This window comes from Bufo gargarizans, chromosome 10, assembly GCF_014858855.1.
Source record: "Bufo gargarizans isolate SCDJY-AF-19 chromosome 10, ASM1485885v1, whole genome shotgun sequence".
Taxonomy (NCBI): Eukaryota; Metazoa; Chordata; class Amphibia; order Anura; family Bufonidae; genus Bufo; species Bufo gargarizans.
The window spans coordinates 74,038,496-74,056,966 of NC_058089.1; the positions used below are offsets into that span (position 1 = coordinate 74,038,496).

Genomic DNA, 18,471 nt, shown 5'->3' on the forward strand with positions numbered 1-18,471 from the left:
TATTCTTTGTGAGTGATCAACATTCTAGGTATGTTCTGGTTAATATACATCCCCTGATTTGTTGTTGTATTGAGGCCTGATTAGGGTTTGTGCTATTGTTGTATCTGGCAGAAATATATGTTATTAGCGCAACCTGCGCTAAATTGCGTGCAATTGTTAGAGACTGTTGCTGTATCTGGCAGCAATATATATTTTTAGAGCAACCTGCGCTAAATAGCTTGTAATTGTTTGGCCGCGGTAGACAACAACATTATCTGCGCTACATCTCCTGTGTAACGTGTGCGCAGCCTAAAAATATCTGTGACATCCAGTGTACGTTTCCGTAGACGATGTCCGCTACAGAAAGTTACATTACCTGAGCTACATCTCCTCTAACGTTTGCGCATCCTAAAAATATCTGTAACATCCAGTGTACTTTTTCCGTAGATGCTGCGGACAGTGACATTACCTGCGCTACATCTCCTGTATAACGTGTGCGCATACAAAAAATATCTGTGACATCCAGTGTACTTTTTCCGTAGACTGTGTCTGTCGCAGACAGTGACATTACCTGCACTACATCTCCTGTATAGCGTTTGCACATCCTAAATATCAGTGACATTCAGTCTAATTTTTTCGCTGCTGGTGGCAGTGACATTACCTGCACTACATCTCCTGTATAACGTTTGCACATCCTAAATATCAGTGACATTCAGTCTAATCTATTTGCGCATACACTTACAAAACCTGTGCTACTGTACATGTGACATATTTGTCACACTTGGTTCCTTGTAATTTTTTGCAGCCCTTTTTGTTTTATGAGTGTAGGAGTGCCACTACCTGAACAATTGTACCACAATGTGAATGAGGCCCTCCATAATGTGATATACAGGTTGTATCGGAGTGCCTCTTCCTTGTAATTTTTGGCAGCACTTGCACTTTATATACAAGTAAATATACAGGAAAGAATGTTCCTAACAATTTTTCCTCTAAAATCGATTTTATCTTCGGTTTTGTATGTATTATTGTCAGTCTGTAAAAGTGGCGCACTACTCGGACAACATCGTTCCCAGCAGCGACCTGGGAGTCCAAGATGTATCCAGACATCCTCCCCATGCTGTTCCCAAACCATTTCAGTGGTGTTTCCATCAATTTCTGACCTTTTCCTATGAACCAGGCACCCTCCCCTCTTCAGAGCAGGGGGTGCTTGGTTTAATGCTCAGGTTCTCCCATTGACTTCCATTGTGCTCAGTAGATCACACAGCTTAGAGGCAGTGCATTGTATAATGTGGGCATTTTGGGTGATAATGGGCCACACAAGGATGTTGGGCCCAGGGCTCCAATTGTGATCCACCATTGGCTGTGTCAAGCTAAGCAGAACAATAAAATGTGCCTCTGTTTATACTGTACACATATTTATGTATGTTACTTGTCTCCTTACATTTTAAATACAGAACCAGGATAAACATCATAATGCTCACTGTTAAATCTGTTAATGATTTGACAGTGATCATTTTTGTAAATATATTTGATTAACAAATTCCCACCGTTTAGGATAAAATTAATCCCCTGGTTATGGCCACCGCTCTTCTCCGGAATCCCGTTGGCTGCGCTTGTGCAGAAGACTCCTTCTTTTCACCCTGCCGGGCCGCTCGCTGTCCTGAACGCGCACGCTGCTGCGCATGCGCGATGGTGACTTTTTCCTGGCCAGGATAGTACAGAGCTGCAAATGGGTTCAGTCCAGCTTGTGGCCCGGCCGGGGCAAGACTTCAATCAAGATGAAGCCCCCCCCCCGAGCCAGATTCCAGGAAGTGAACGGCGCGCTGGCAGCAGGTAAGTATGAAAAGGCGAAGTGGGATATCCCCTTTAATGACTTGAATTCTGACCATAGTATTATTACTAGAATATAATTCTTAAGTTAGGAAAAGGTGATATCAAGTCAAGGCATAAAATTGTAAAACAGTACAATTTGATTTTTTTCAGGAATTGCTGCCATTTTTAGAAAAGGCTGCAGCAGAACATAAGGGGAAGCCATTTAGCTGCAACAAGTCTGCCATAATAAATATGTCCACACTGCTGGGATCCATTGAGAGAACACCAGACATCTTCGGTGCATACCCAGTGCTTTCCTATCGATGCAGTAAGGTAGGCTACATGCTGTAAAATACAAAAACATTTGTCATCGTTTTGTTTGTTACAACTCCAATTATATTACACTATATTATCATGTCAACATGCAATTAAATTATGTCTCTCATAATATTAATTTGCATGTCTCTTCGGTAAATTAGATATTCTTAGAATACTGACAACAAACAAAACGGTCCTCTGACCAAGAAATCCCTTTCGGGGTCCTAACTATATATGTATCTAAAACTACATCTTTTATTATATTCACTTAAAACTGGTATTATAGAAAAGAAAAATTTTGTATAATTAAAACTATCAGGACTAAGCAGAGGGTATCAGTTTTAACACCAGTATATGGTACTACTAAGATATGTGTTTTTTGTTGTGACACTGTGTTTGATAATAACAATTAGGTCTCTTTCACACGAGTGTGTCCGGATAAGGTCCGGATGCGTTGCAGAAAACCTGCGTGAGTAGGTACCCAATTGCGATTGTGTTCCGTTGTTCAGTTTTTATCGTGCGGGAGCAATGTGTTTTGCACGTGCGTGATAAAAAAACTGACTGTGGTACCCAAACCCGAACTTCTTCACAGAAGTTCATGTTTGGGTTCAAGGTTGTGTAGATTGTATTATTTTCCCTTTGATGACGTCACTACACTCATCACATGGTCCATCACATGATCCATCACCATGGTAAAAGATCATGTAATGGACTATGTGATGAGCGTAGTGACGTTATCAAAGGTCCTTTTCCTCACAGATGAAGACAGAAGAGATGCCAGCTGCGCGAACAAGTGGATTAAGGTGAGTTAAATTTTTATTTTATTTTTTTAACCCCTCCAGCCCTATTTTACTTAGCATTCTGTATTCAGAATGCTATTATTTTCCCTTATGACCATGTTATAAGGGAAAATAATAATGATCGGGTCCCCACCCCGATCGTCTCCTAGCTTGCGGATGCTTGCGATTTTCACGCAGCCCCATTCACTTCTATGGGGCCTGCGTTGCGTGAAAAACGCACAAAATAGAGCTTGCTGCGATTTTCACGCAACACACAAATGATGCGTGAAAATCACAGTTAATGTTCACCTCACGCATTGCACCCACACGGAAAACTCGCCCGTGTGAAAGGGGCCTTATTATTATGTGATATCAACACCTTCACATGTGGCCTTGTGTGTGTAGTGAACTGTGTATGTGATCAATCCGCTCAGTGCTTGAAATCACAATTCACATAGCATATGTGAATGAGCAGAGTGTACACTTAGTGCGTAAGTAATAGCATACTTAGCGGTGAATACCGCAGTAGCATTATACTGTGAGTCTCTCACCCCATAGCACACCGTGTCATACATTGCAAGTCTAAACAAGCTGCACATGTCAATACATTAAAAGGCTACATGTGGCGGTGTTGATATCACATAATAATACACTCTTCGTCCCTTGAAAACAGTGTTTATTAACAACATAGTGCTATAAAATAAAGCACTGAACGGACTACTGTTAAACTATCATAGTAGTGGATTATAAATGTGTAGCTGCCAATAACCACCCCCAGAACATATTGTTGCTGTTATCAGCAACACATTACACTATACACCGCAATACCATTTAGGGTGCAAAAGTGAATATACAAAAAGGTTATATATGGAGGTGTTGATATAATAATAATTTTAAAAAACTACACACCACTCCGTTTTCAACAAGCAGTATTTATTATCAAACACAGTGTCACAACAACAAACACATATCTTAGTACTACCATATACTGGTGTCAAAACTGATACCCTCTGCTTAGTCCTGATAGTTTTAATTATACACATTTTTACTTTTCTATAATAGCAGTTTTAAGTGAATATAGTAAAAGATGTAGTTTTAGATGCATATATAGTTAGGACCCCTACAGGGATTTCTTGGACCGTTTTGTTTGCTGTCAGTAACTATCCCGAGGGTCCTAGCAAGGGCTCAAGTGTGTGTTTATTCTTAGAATACCAACCCCAGTTGCAATCTTTAGCTGTCAACTTCTCAGAATTGCTTTCAGCAGAGTACTCCCATAAACAGTGCCAGCAAGAGAGAGGCCCTATAAACAATACCACCCAGAGTACCCCTATTAACATTGACAGCCATAAACTGTGTCAAATTGTCTCTATTTTAACACTACCCATCAGAGAATTGCCCTTATTAGCAGTGATAAAATATTGTGGCTTTGACTTGCAACAAGCGGACAAACTGTACAACCAAGCGGAGCTCCTCTGGGCAATCAACAATCTTTTAGTTTGTGTCATAAAGCATAAAAAAAACCAGATTCTACAACATCTGAACATAAACAGCCTGCACTGAAGAACGTCAAACAGCAATGCCTAGAAGAAGCGATGTGTAGGCAGCTATGAAAATGAAATCACTAAATACGGATAGAAAGTATGAAGGACACATATAACCTCCCCTTTTTTTTATTTTTGTTTGAACTCCTGCTTTTTGCTTCCAAAACTGGATCAGGAAACCTGACCATTTGGCTATACCCTAAGGCCCCTTTCACACAAGCGAGTATTGCACGGGTGCAATGCGTGATGCGAACGCACTGCGCCCGCACAGAATCCGGACCCATTCCTTTCAATAGGGCTGTGTACTTGTGCGTTGGTTTTCACGCATCACTTGTGCGTTGCGTTAAAATCGCTGAATGTTCTATATAGTGACACAGTGAAGGGTATGGTCTGGGAGGACAGGTATTCTCCTCTCAGTGTGTGCTGCTGGGCTGATTTGCAGCCAGGTGGGGTCAAACACCGGACTGGATTTTAAGTGCCGGTCCAGGTTTTGACAACACCTAGCTGTCCTTAAAAGACAGATGGGCTCAGCAGCAAAGTGTCTCTGTTTTGGGATCTGAGGCATTGTGCCGTGCTATAGAGGGCTGAGAGACGCACGCTGGGGAAACAGGCCTCCTAAAGCCTGTTGTGGGTCGCTGGAGATTGTACCGCCAACTTGGTGATTTTGTTGTTCTGTGGACTTTTCTTTGTGTGAACTAACAATAAGACTGAAAAATGTTGCTTTGTTTTTGCCTTGTGTGTGAATAAACACTGAAATTTTATTTAGCAAATTGTTTTTTTGGGCCTCTTTTCTGTGTCTGCTTACCCTGCCTACCAGTGCGAATCCCCACAAGATATATATATATATATATATATATATATATATATATATAATACAGAAAAGGTAAATTTGCTTATCTCTATTAACTAATATTAGGGTACTTTCATACTAGCATTTGTCAATGGGGACAAAACTAAACTGAACAGAACGGAGTGCTCCAAAATGCATTCCGTTCCATTTAGTTGCGTTCCCAGACCGGAGAGCAAACTGCAACATGCAGATGGTTGTATTATCAGTAACAGAAGCGCTTTTACTGGACCATGCCGGATCCAGCAAAAACGCTAGTGTGAAAGTACCCTTAACTGTATTCTCCAAAACACATACACCTTGTTGAGGGCCATGGCCATGTTGCAGTGCGACTTTAAATGGCTATGTTCTCAGGCAAGAACATTTTTTGCTAATCCCCCTCCCAGGTGTTTTACAATCTGTGAAATTTAGAGGTAATGCTGCATATGTAATCTGTGAACATTGTCTTACCATACCTGTGTGATTATAAATTTGTATTGTTTGTGTTAAACTTGTGAGTAATTAAATCCTTTTTATAGTTTGACAATTGTCATTTTTACTTTGTAGGCTGCTCTTAATATGCTCACGCGTTGCCAGTCTTTGGGTTACAAGAAAGATGGTATTTTGTGCACTGCTATCCATCCTGGATGGGTTCAAACTGACCTCGGGGGCCCTAATGTGAGTAGAATAGTTAGAATTAGTATGCAACGTTAATATTATATTGAAAACACTTTTATATTATATATTGATTATAATATATATATATATTACACTGCCTGTCCCAAAAAAAAAATCGCCACCTGGATTTAACTAAGCAAATAGGTTTGTGCCTCCTATTGGACAATTACTGCATGGGCGATTATCTGGCAACAATTTATTTAACCCCAACTGGTGCAATGAGTTGCTTCTCATTTCTTAAGCAACCATGTCGAAAGACACATCTCGTGGTTGTGGAAAAGATGTTAGTCTGTTTGAGAAGGGTCAAATCATTGGCATGCATCAAGCAGAGAAAACATCTGAGATTAAAGAAACTACTAAAATTGGGTTAAAAACTGTCCAACGCATTATTAAATACTGGGAGGATAGTGGGGACCCATCGTATTCGAGGAAGAAATGTGGCTGGAAAAAAATCCTGAATGATCATGATTAGCGATCACTTAAACATTTGGTGAAATCAAATCAAAGAAAAACAGTAGAACTCAGGTCAGTGAAAGTAAGAGCATTTCCACATGCACAATGCGAAGGGAACTCAAGGGATTGGGACTGAACAGCTGTGTAGCCGTAAAAAAAAAAACACTAATCAGTGAGGCAAACCAGAGAAAAAGGCTTCAATTTGCTAGGGAGCATAAAGATTGGACTCTGGAGCAATGTGAGAAGGTCATGTAGTCTGAGTCCAGATTTACCATGTTCCAGAGTGATGGACACATCAGGGTAAAGAAAAGAGGCAGATGAAGTGATGCCCCCATCATGCCTAGTGCCTACTGTACAAGCCTGTGGGGGCAGTGCTATGATCTGGGGTTGCTGCAGTTGGTCAAATCTAGGTTCAGCAACAGTATGTGCTCCAAGAATGAGGTCAGCTGGCTACCTTAACATACTGAATGACCAGGGTATTTCATCAATGGATTTTTTCTTCCCTGATGGCCTGGGCATATTCCAAGATGACAATGCCAGGATTCATCTGGCTCAAATTGTGAAAGAGTGGTTCAGGGAGTATGAGACACCATTTTCACACATGGATTGGCCACCACAGAGTCCAGACCTTAACCCCATTGAGAATCTTTTTTTGTTTTTTTGGTGGCGACCTTTTGTTTCTTTGCACAAGCAGTGTATAATATATATAAATCAATTATATAGATTATTATTTTTTTTACCTTGATAATGCCATTACAGTATATTTGTATGTCTGTTTAGACCTGTTAGACACTTATCTCCTATCCTGTGTTCTTTGTGGGAAAAACCATATAAAGAACAAAAAAATACTACCAATTGAAAAACCCCTACTTTTTGTACATTACAATTCTAATAAAATATTTCTACAAAAACAGTGCTATTATCTTGGTATCCCTAAGGACTGTTAAACCACCACATGCGCAATATTGCTGATAAGTGGCTTGTGTGTGAAACTGTTGTGAATAACATATTAAGAAAGACATGGACTAAAAAAATCTGCACACACATTTCATGTATGCCCAGCCTTTTAATTATAGTAATTTATAGTCCTAATGGCACCAGTTAATTATTGTGCCTGGCTTTTTTCTTAGGCTCCTCTCACAGTTGAGCAGAGTGTCTGTGGAATTCTTAAGGTCCTGGGAAGCCTTTCGGAGAAGCATTCTGGAATGCTCATGGACTGGGAGGGAAATGTAATCCCTTGGTAAAATGTTTCACCACATATTGTTAAATGCTCCTTTAATTATGTGCAGCATCTTTACCTCTGTCACTGTACTGTAATTTTTAATTCCAATAAAATCTGGCATTATTGTAAAACAGAACGAAGTCTAGAGTGACACTTGATTTATGATGTGGAAGGGTAAACACATCTACAGCTTTATAAATATTACCAAATCTTAAACTATCATGCTGGGATAGGCTCAGAGCATCCACTCCATGTGCATAATGACGGAGAAGAAAATAAATGTGCATAACGGACTTGGTTATTTACAAATGTGATATTATAATAAAGTGAAGTTTTATTTTTGCTTTACTTTTACTAAATTGTCATAAAAGAAAAAAAGATTAGGTGACTTTATAACATGTTAAAATATTTTTCTGTTATTTTCCAATCTGTTGTTCCCTCTGTTCTCTTGTGTTTGGACAGGTTAAGTCGAGGTAATATTAGGCGCTGAAATTTAGCTGATAGTCTGTACTGTCCACAACATGCAGTCTTTCAAGAGGTACATCTGGCAGAGTCAGTTCAGTGCACAAGTACAGGGTACACTTCATAAACAAAATGTTACAGTTTTAATGCTTGTGGTGGCTTTTTACAGACTCACTTTCAAGACTAGAGGACCGCTCAGACGGCTGAATACTCTCTGATACTGTACCTGTAGGAATGTATTTATTAGCTCTATGATAAGACTCGCTCTGCACTGTCCCTCTCTGCTGTGGTTGCTCCATCTTCTGCACCTTTCTCCTATGGTAAGCACTCCTTTTTTCTGAGATTTCTAATCTAAGCAAACAACTTCAATTGCTTTTCAATGGCTTTTGTTTCAAGATAATGAAATGAGTTAAGAAATTTGAGTTGACAGCGGGAGTGCTAACACTGCTACATCTGTAGGTGACACTACTTCCAAACTTTTTTATATTCCCTCAGCTAACACTCTGAAACTCAGGGCAACCAGTATTACATGCATTCGGATGCATTCAGGGAAAACTGCGCAATTTCGCAAACAAGTTCATTCAGTTTTGTTTGCGATCACGTTCAGTTTTTATCGCGCGGGTGCAATGCGTTTTGATGTGTTTTGCACACACATGGTAAAAAACTGAATGCTTACAAACAACATCTCTTAGCAACCATCCGTGAAAAACGCATTGCATCCGCACTGCGGATTTTCACGCATCTCCATTCACTTCTATGGGGCCAGTGTTGCGTAAAAATCGCAGAATATAGAACATGCTATGGTTTTCAGGCAATGCATAATTGATGCATGAAAACCAACGCACATGTACACAGCCCCATTGAAAGGAATGGGTACGGATTCCTTGCAGGCGCAATGCTTTCGCATCACGCATTGCACCCATGCGAAATACTGCCCCGATGAAAGGGGTCTTAGCAATTTCTTGATTAAAGGGGTTGTCCACATTTATGAAATTTCACTAGGATATGCAATGAATGTCACATACTGTAGGTGCAGATCTGATGACTGGGACCCTTTCCTATTTCCAGAACAGGGCACCTAAAGTGAAGGGACTAAAGAGGATGCCGCACATCCTTATCTGCTCTTCTTCACGTTGAAGGCCCCATTCTGGAATAAAATACAGTTCAACTACACAATTTGCATTAACCCCTTTCTCTCTATGAGTCTGACATACAAAGAAGTGCAGTGCAGAACACAACATACCTGCTTAAATCTGGTTATTGTCCATAACCTTTGAGGAGAAAACTGCTGAATCAACATTAACAGTTCTGGTAGTGTTGTGACTCAATACCCAGGATAAAGTGTGAAGCTCATGAAACAATATGGTTAAGGTTGTCTATTGACCAGTACTTAATCTTGATAGCTTTAAGACAATTTTCAACTCCACTGTTGAGGCTTGAATAAAGCTTCCAAGTTTATTTCTAGTCTGAATACTTGCAATTATGCACGAACAGTAGGTGAAAATCATGTTTTTTGCCAGGGTTCAACAGAAGATATGCAGCGAGCCCTTGAGTAGCAGGAACAGAAGATGGGAGTGGTGGGGGCTCTGACTATAGGATGTGTCACAGTGACTTCCCTCCCTGGGCCGGGGCAGTGGATGGAGGGCACACCATTTCTTCCCTTGGGGCACTCCTGGTTGCTGGCTGTCTAACTAACTTGGGCATCCTCTCTCCATTTTCCCCTGATATCCCCCTTCCATGTGCTGCTCAATAGTTATTTTGTTTCTGCATGAAGAGGCTGCGGCGTTCGGCGAGTGCTGCAGCTTCTTCCTAGACCATATGACATCACGTTCATCAGTCACATGACCTAGTCTCATCCAAGTGAATAGGGCTGAGCTGCAATACTAAGCACAGCTGCTATCAAATGGACAGCGCAGTGCTTGGTAAGGAGCAAACAGGCTGCGGAGCTCACTGGAGCACCATGATCTCTCATCGGCATGGCTGCCGGGAGTTGTACCCTGCCAATCTAATATTGATGATCTATCCCGAGGATGGGCCATCAATATGTAAATTCTGGAGAAACGTATGTTATCTGCAGTTTTTCATAGGACTACAAGGAACATGTACTACAATATCTGTACTGAGAGAGCTATCATTGTGTTATCTGTAGTGTTATACAGAACTACAGAGAACATCTACCACATTACTCAGAGTCTGAGAATAAATATGGTAGTAGATGTCACTTGCAGTCCTATGTAATACCACAGATAGGACAGTGCTAACTATCTGGGTACATATAATGTAGTACATGTTCCCTGCAGTCCTATGTAAAACCCCAGATAACACAGTATTATCCTTATGGGTACAGGCCCAGATGAAACAGCAATACCTCTCTGGGTACAGATAATATAGTAGATGTTCCCTGCAGTCTTATGTAACACTGCAGATACCACAGCATTGCAGGGAACATCTCTGGGTACAGATGTAGCAGATGTTAGGGTACTTTCACACTTGCGGCAGGACGGATCCGACAGGCTGTTCACCATGTCGGATCCGTCCTGCGGCTATTTCGCCGTGCCCGCGGACCGCCGCTCCGTCCCCATTGACTACAATGGGGATGGGGGCGGAGCTCCGGCGCAGCACGGCGCTGCACGGAGAAAGGCCGCCGGACTAAAATTACTGCATGTCAGGCTTTTTAGTCCGGCGGCTTTCTCCGTGCACCGCCGTGCTGCACCGGAGCTCCGCCCCCGTCCCCATTATAGTCAATGGGGACGGAGCGCCGGTCCGCGGGCACGGTGAAATAGCCGCAGGATGGATCTGACATGGTGAACAGCCTGTCGGATCCGTCCTGCCGCTAGTGTGAAACTAGCCTTACCTGCATTCTTTTCTGGCTAGGATGCAGTGGTGGCAAGAGGAGGGGGGCTGGGACTGTCAGCAGCTTAGAGCAGGCATTTAATAGAAACTGGGTGGCTGCACAGCTTAAAGAGAACCTGTCACCTCCCAAAACCATCCCAAGTCGCCAGCAGTACCTGCGTGTAGCCAGCAGCACGTTTCTGATGATTCCTTTCTTCCTAAAGGCAGATGCAGCCAAAGTACTGAAAACATTGTTTTATCCCCTGCCCGGCGCACTTCTCCACACATACTTGAAGTCACAGAGGCAGCGGCCTCCTTGCTTCAAGTCACAGTAACCAGGACCCCTTCCCTGCCCCTTCGCTGTGACTGACAGCGCTTATGCAGAGAGTTCGGCAAAGCCAGCCAAACTGCCGGCTGTCAGTCACAGCGAAGGGGCAGGGAAAGGGTCGTGGTTGACTCCTTGACTTGAAGCATGTATGGAGAAGTGCGCCGGGCAGGGGATAAAACAACGTTTTCAGTACTTTTGCTGCATCTGCCTTCAGGAAGAAACACGCTGCTGGCTACACGCAGCTACTGCTGGCGGCTTGGGATGGTTTTGGGAGGTGACAGGTGCCCTTTAAGGATACAGTGCAGCTCTTAACACTGCTGAATTCATAAGGTATTCATATGGGCCTGGGGCTTCTGTCCCAAATGCCGCTATTATACTCCCCTATTGGTTGCTGGGGTTCCTGCCTAATGGTATTTTGGGGTGCCCTTGATGTTAGGTGTTGGTTGCAAGACGTGAGAAGCAAGCAATGGCCAGTATGTGGTGACATAGGAGTCGGTAAACCAGGTCAGTTTTAAACAGAATAAACATTTATCTTTAATTCAATGCAAAGTGGGAGCTGTAGTACACCCAACAAGGAGAGATAGCATTATCTGTACATATTGCATGTGCAAGTCTTATCCCAGGTAGCAATGTATGGGATTTGACAATGCTGGAAGTTATAGCCCTCTTTATACAATATCTTGCTAAAGTCTCTTTCAGTAGATTTTCTGGCTAGTGACTGTACTCTTGTAATTATGCCTGTAATACACATTGTGGCATACAGGTTAAATGATATGACTGGCCAAGTCGTTCCTCAAGTGTGTAGGGTGTCTTACCAGTAATGCCTCCATTTAAGCAAAGTCTGAATAGCTGAAGTAGCAGGTTACCTTGCTGACTAACCCCTTGCTCAGCCATGCAGGTTATCTAATCTCTCCACTTTTTCCCTTCTCTCCGTCTTGTAGATCTTGTAGCAAGTCACAGAGATCTGGTGCCTTGGAAGAAAAGCACATGGTGTCTGATCCCACTCCCTTGCCATCTTCTGGCTAAAACTAACTAGAACACTCTAAAGCTAGGGGTATAGCCAGCCCACACCCTAGGTTACTAAGAGCATTGGGCCTAGATTTTTAACCCTGGCCATGCCTACACCATGCATAACCACATTGGGTACAATACATAGCACAGAATAAGATTAAATTGCTTAATATTACATACACCCTTTGGTTTAACTAATGCCCCAGCAGTCTTCCAGCACTTTATCAATGACATTTTTCATCATTTGGTGGGGAGGTTTATCGTTGTTTACCTCGATGACATACTGATTTACTCACCCGATATGGAGACTTATCAGGATAATTTAAGACAAGTATTATTGATCCTTTGGGAGAATAATTTGTATGCTAAGTTGGAAAAATGTGTGGTTGCTGTTCAGGAACTGCAGTTTCTGGGATACTTACTTTCTGCCTCAGGTTTTCGCATGGATCCCGAAAAGGTCCGTGCGGTACTAGAATAGGACCGGCCGGAGAATCAGAAAGCGCTGATGCAGTTTTTAGGATTTACTAATTACTACAGGAAGTTCATCCAGAATTATTTCACTATTGTCAAAATTTTCTAATTGGCCTTTGAGGAATAGCGTCATTGGCTAGAAGGAGCGATTCATCTGATTACAGTAATTACTGACCATAAGAATCTGGCTTACCTGCAATCAGCAAAGCGTCTGAACTTCGAAAGGAGACATCACCTGTGAGACACTGGATGTGACAGGCACGTGTTGCTGTATAGCTGTATAGCAAATACAGCAAAATGCAGTGTGTGGGGGAGAGGCGGGGGGACAACTTAGAGAACTGGACCATATTCATTGGGGCTTGGGCCCCGGATCATTTGAGACCCTAGCATCACCCCTGACACACAGTGTTATGGGACAAAAAAAAAAAGTGGCTTGTTGGGGATCCAAACATCCAATAATTATGCATTAACGTGGTCAGAATGCTTGCCCTTATGAATTCCACTGAACCTTCCAGGCCAGAGGCCATAACAATTCAATTTAAGCAACGGCAGCATAACTTTTGCATACTTGGTGAGGAGTTCCAAACCGACACAAGGGACAGAGCCCAGAAGAATCAAATTTAAAGGGAGTCTTTCACCTAAAATGACCATTATACACCACAAACATGATGATATCCATTACATTCCCCATATTATAATCTTACCTTTCATATTGCTGTTCGTCGCCTATTCTCTCTTAAAAACACTTTTATTCCATATGCTAATCAGGTTCTGAAGGTGCCCAGGGGCGGCGTTTATGCGGCCGGTACCCAGGCTCCACGGCGCTGTTCAAATCAAACCCCTCCCCTTTCACCCCTCTGGCCCGCCCTCGGTTCTTCAGATACCATCCTCCAGTCAATGACAAATCCGGCACCTGCGCACTCCATTACTCACTAGGGCAGAGGCAGCAGAGCGTTTAATGCGCATGCGCCGGCCCGTACATCCCGATATTTTGGCAGTTTACTTCCGCCGGCTAGATCGGGATGTACACCGGCCGCATAAACGCCGCCCCTGGGCACCTTCAGAACCTGATTAGCATATGGAATAAAAGTGTTTTTAAGAGAGAATAGGCGACGGACAGCAATATGAAAAGTAAGATTATAATATGGGGAATGTAATGGATATCATCATGTTTGTGGTGTATAATGGTCATTTTAGGTGAAAGACTCCCTTTAAGTTAACCGCCACATTTGTCAACTGACGAGAGCTACATTTCACATAGGAGCAGCAGAACCCTTGCATGCTTGTTGAGGAGTCCCACACCAACAATGCCCATGACAGAGCCCAAAGAATAAAATTGAAGCTAACTGACCCATTTGCTGAAAGAAGAGAGTTAAAATTCACATAGCAGCACTGAAAACCCTTACATGCTTAGCGAGGAGTCTCGACATTGTATGGGACAGAGCACAGAAGAATCTAATTTAAAGGGGTTGTCCGGGTTCAGAGCTGAACCTGGACATACCCAGAATTTCACCCAGGCTCTCATGTTCCGATGCTCTCCTTACCCCTGCGCTAAATTAAGCAGGGCAAAGGCATTTTGTGGAGTTCTGGTGATGTAACAGGCTCTCCTTCGGGCTTCCAGGCGGAGGCTTCCATCCAGCAGTGAGCCCGTTGACACCATCGGCACTGATGGGTGCTCTTTAGTTCTTCCCTAAAACGGCTAGGGCAGCGCTAAAGCCCACCCATAAAAGCCAGTGACGTCACCGAACACACTGCTGGGCGGAAGCCACTGCCTGGCAGTGTGTTATAGTAAATAAAAGAGCCCTTGCCCTGTGCAATCCTGTGCTGGGCAAGAGAGAGCATCAGAGCATGAACTTCTCCAATGCTCTTGTCAGGGTGGCTGCCTGGGTGAAATTCTGGGTGTGTCCGGGTTCAGCTCTTTCATTTACTGTGACACACTGCCGGACAGAGGCTTCTGCCCAGCAGTGTGTTCGTGACGTCACTGGCTCTGATAGGCAGGCTTTAGTGTTGCCTAAGCTGTTTTACAGGCTAGGGAAGAACTAAAGCCCACCTATCAGTGCCAATTAAGTCACCGGGCTCACTGCTGGACGGGTGCCTCCGCCTGGCAGCCGGAAGGAGAGCCCGTTACGTCACCGGAACTACACAAAATGCCTTTGCCCTACGTGATTTAGCGCAGAGCAAAGAAGAGCATCCAAGCGTGAAATTCTGGGTATGTTCGGGTTCGGCTCTGAACCCGGACAACCCCTTTAAGTGAACCGCCACATTTGCCGATCAGAGTTAAATTTTACATAGCAGCAGTGGAAAACTTGCATACTTGGCGAGAAGTCCCACAACGACACTGACCAGACCCCATCTGAGAAATATAATATATATTTATATACACTGAACAAAAATATAAATGCAACACTTTCGGTTTTGCTCCCATTTTGCATGAGCTGAACTCAAAGATCTGAAACATTTTCTACATACACAAAAGACCCATTACTCTCAAATATTGTTCACAAATTTGTGTAAATCTGTGTTACTGAGCACTTCTCCTTTGCAGAGATAATCTATCCCACCTCACAGGTGTGGCTTATCAAGGTGCTGATTAGACAGCATGAATATTGCGCTGGTGTGCCTTAGACTGCCCACAATAAAAGTGCACTCTGAAATGTGCACAGTTTAGCCTTACTGGGGGGGGGGGGGGGAGGGGCAAGAGTCAGAAATCCAGTCAGTATCTGGTGTGGCCACCATTTGCCTCACGCAGTGCACCACATCTCCGTCGCATAGAGTTAATCAGGTTGTTAATTGTGGCCTGTTGACTGTTGGTCCACTCCTCTTCAATAGCTGTGCGAAGTTTCAGAATATTGGCAGGAACTGGTACACGCTGTCGTATACGCCGATCCAGAGCATCCCAAACATGCTCAATCGGTGACATGTCCGGTGAGTATGCTGGCCATGCAAGAACTGGGATGTTTTCAGCTTCCAGAAATTGTGTACAGATCCTTGGAATATGGGGCCGTGCATTATTATGCTGCAACATGAGGTGATGGTTGTGGATGAATGGCACAACAATAGGCCTCAGGATCTCGTCACGGTAGCTCTGCATTCAAAATGCCATCAATAAAATGCACCTGTGTTCGTTGTCCATAACATACGCCTGCCTATACCATAACCTCACCTCCACCATAGGCCACTTGAGCCACAACGTTGACGTCAGCAAACCGCTCATCCACACGATGCCACACACGCTGTCTGCCATCTGCCCTGAACAGTGAAAACCGGGGCTCATCCATGAACAGAACGCCTCTCCAACATGCCAGATGCCATTGAATGTGAGCATTTTCCCACTCAAGTCGGTTTATGACGACGAACTGCAGTCAAGTCCAGACCCCGATGAGGATGACGAGCATGCAGATGAGCTTCCATGATATGGTTTCTGACAGTTTGTGCAGGAATTCTTTGGTTATGCAAACCGATTGTTTCTGCAGCTGTCCGGATGGCTGGTCTCAGATGATCATTGAGGTGAACATGCTGGATGTGGAGGTCCTGGGCTGGTGTGGTCTGCGGTTGTGAGGCTGGTTGGATGTACTGCCAAATTCTCTGAAACTCCTTTGGAGACGGCTTATGGTAGAGAAATGAACAGTCATTGCAAGTGCAACAGCTCTGGTAGACATTCCTGCAGTCAGCATGCCAATTGCACGCTCCCTCAAACGTTGCGATATCTGTGGCAATGTGCTGTGTGATCAAACTGCACGTTTTAGAGTGGCCTTTTATTATGGGCAGTCTAAGACACCCCTATGCAATATTCATGCTGTCTAACCAGCACCTTGATATGCCACACCTGTGAGGTGGGATGGATTATCTCGGCAAAGGAGAAGTGCTCACTAACACAGATTTAGACAGATTTGTGAACAATATTGGAAAGTAATTGGTCTTTTGTGTATGTAGAAAGTTCAGCTCATGCAAAATGGGAGCAAAACCGAGTGTTGAGTTTATATTTTTGTTAAGTGTATATATTCTGGCCAGTTATTTTTCCCCACAGGATCCGGTGATACCAACTCATGTGCTTCAGTAGAGCCCTGGGATCTGTGTTTGAGCACCCATGGCCTATTATAATCCTGCAGATTAGTGATGAGCGAACTTGTTACAGTTCGGTTTGATTCAGGTTTGCCAACATTTTCAAAAAATGTGGTTCATGAAAAACCAGAATATTTGGGAAAATATCTCTTTCCATAACATTTTTTATGAATTTTTGCTTTTTCTCTCCCTCTTCCTCCACCCTAAGCTCTTGAACGCAATGTCAGCAATAGTAAATCATGTCAGAGTGACATACATAGCTATGGGTAAACGCACTTTTGACCATGTTAACAAAAAGCGTGTTTAAAATCACACTGCACCATCACATTTGTTATGCTTTTTCATATTCCAAAGCTTCCAAAAACTGTCCTTTATTGGAGGCAGATGGTGTTTACACACGGTGTTATGGGATAAAAAATAAAAAAAACTGTGGCTTGTTGGGGAACTGTGTCCAAAAATTAGGTTCTGACGGGGTCAAAATGCCTGCCCATACAACACTCCAATTGTCAGAAGAAAAAGTTCCTTGTGTTGTTATCAGGAGCAGCAACAGTGCAGTGAGGATGCGAAAAGAGTAGGATAATAAGTGGCATGTGCCCACAATAGTAGTGGAAGCAGCATTGCATGGAACATATGAGCCATACGACACATGTTGGCAGGAATGCAGCAGCATAATGTGAGCAGCAGCAAGCTTACTGAACATGACTGTAGGCAGGCAGCAGCGGCATGATGGCGGCAGTAGCAGCAGCTGTACGGAACATGATGTTAGGCATGCAGCAGCAGCATGATGGAGGCAGCAGCAGCAGCTAAATTGAACATGTGGGTAAGCAGGCAAGCAGACAGCAGCAGTGGAATGATGGAAGAAGCATCAGCAGCTGTATAAAACATGTTGGTAGGCAGGCAGCAGCAGTTGCATGATGATGGCAGCAGCATGATCGAGCCAGCAACAGCAGCCATACGGAACATGATGCATGAAGCAGGCGATATGATGGTAGGCAGGAGGGCAAGCAGACAGAAACAGCAGCAAATGATGCACTGTCAGCAAGGGTAGGCATCTGCTGATAACTGTGTACACAGCGTTTCCTGATAATAACGTGATTTGTCCAACATTTCGGAGGGAGAAATACATTCCCCCATTTTGCTTTGATATTGAGGATCTAAAAGCATGGTGTCACGGCTTTGGTGTTCTGCATGTGACACATTTGCCGTGACACTTTTGCTGCGCATGCTGGTTGCCTGTGGCAACGTGTTGTTGTATGCATGCGTGTGTGTTTTACCTTTATTGCGGTTTCCCTTCCCATTCTGGTGTGTATGGGGTTAAGGTGTGTGTAAGGCGGAGCTGGGTGTGGTCTCTTGTCTCTATATATTGTTGCTGTGAGACTGAGATCAGTTGGATGCCTGCTTTTGTTGGGGTAGGAGCTTGCGCCTATCTCTATGTTATCTGAGGGCCATCCTAGTTGTAATTGATGTCATTCCCTTGTCTTCCCTTTGTCTCTTTGCCTTGCCTTTCCGCACTTGTCTGTGAGTTTGGTGTGTTATTTTCAGGGTGATATTTGTATGTAATTTTGTGTTCCATGTCTGGTTGGTGTGGTGTTTGTGATCAGCATGGTTGACATTTTCCCTGTTTGTCTGTTGTGTCCTCTGGAATGGGGTCTCATGGTTCCCCAGAGTGGGAACCAAAGGTCAAGTCTGTGAGCTGT

General features: G+C 43.5%; 1 protein-coding gene across 1 annotated transcript in view; it reads left to right on the plus strand.

Moving 5' to 3' along the window:
• The window catches only part of LOC122921098 (C-factor-like), a 68,040-nt gene extending 60,410 nt beyond the window's left edge, over nucleotides 1-7,630 (plus strand). Inside the window, exons 4-6 of the mRNA XM_044271034.1 lie at nucleotides 1,963-2,124; nucleotides 5,823-5,933; nucleotides 7,517-7,630. Coding sequence (XP_044126969.1) covers nucleotides 1,963-2,124; nucleotides 5,823-5,933; nucleotides 7,517-7,630 — 387 coding nt within the window. The remainder of the gene's footprint in view (nucleotides 1-1,962; nucleotides 2,125-5,822; nucleotides 5,934-7,516) is intronic.
• Nucleotides 7,631-18,471: the final 10,841 nt, after the last annotated feature.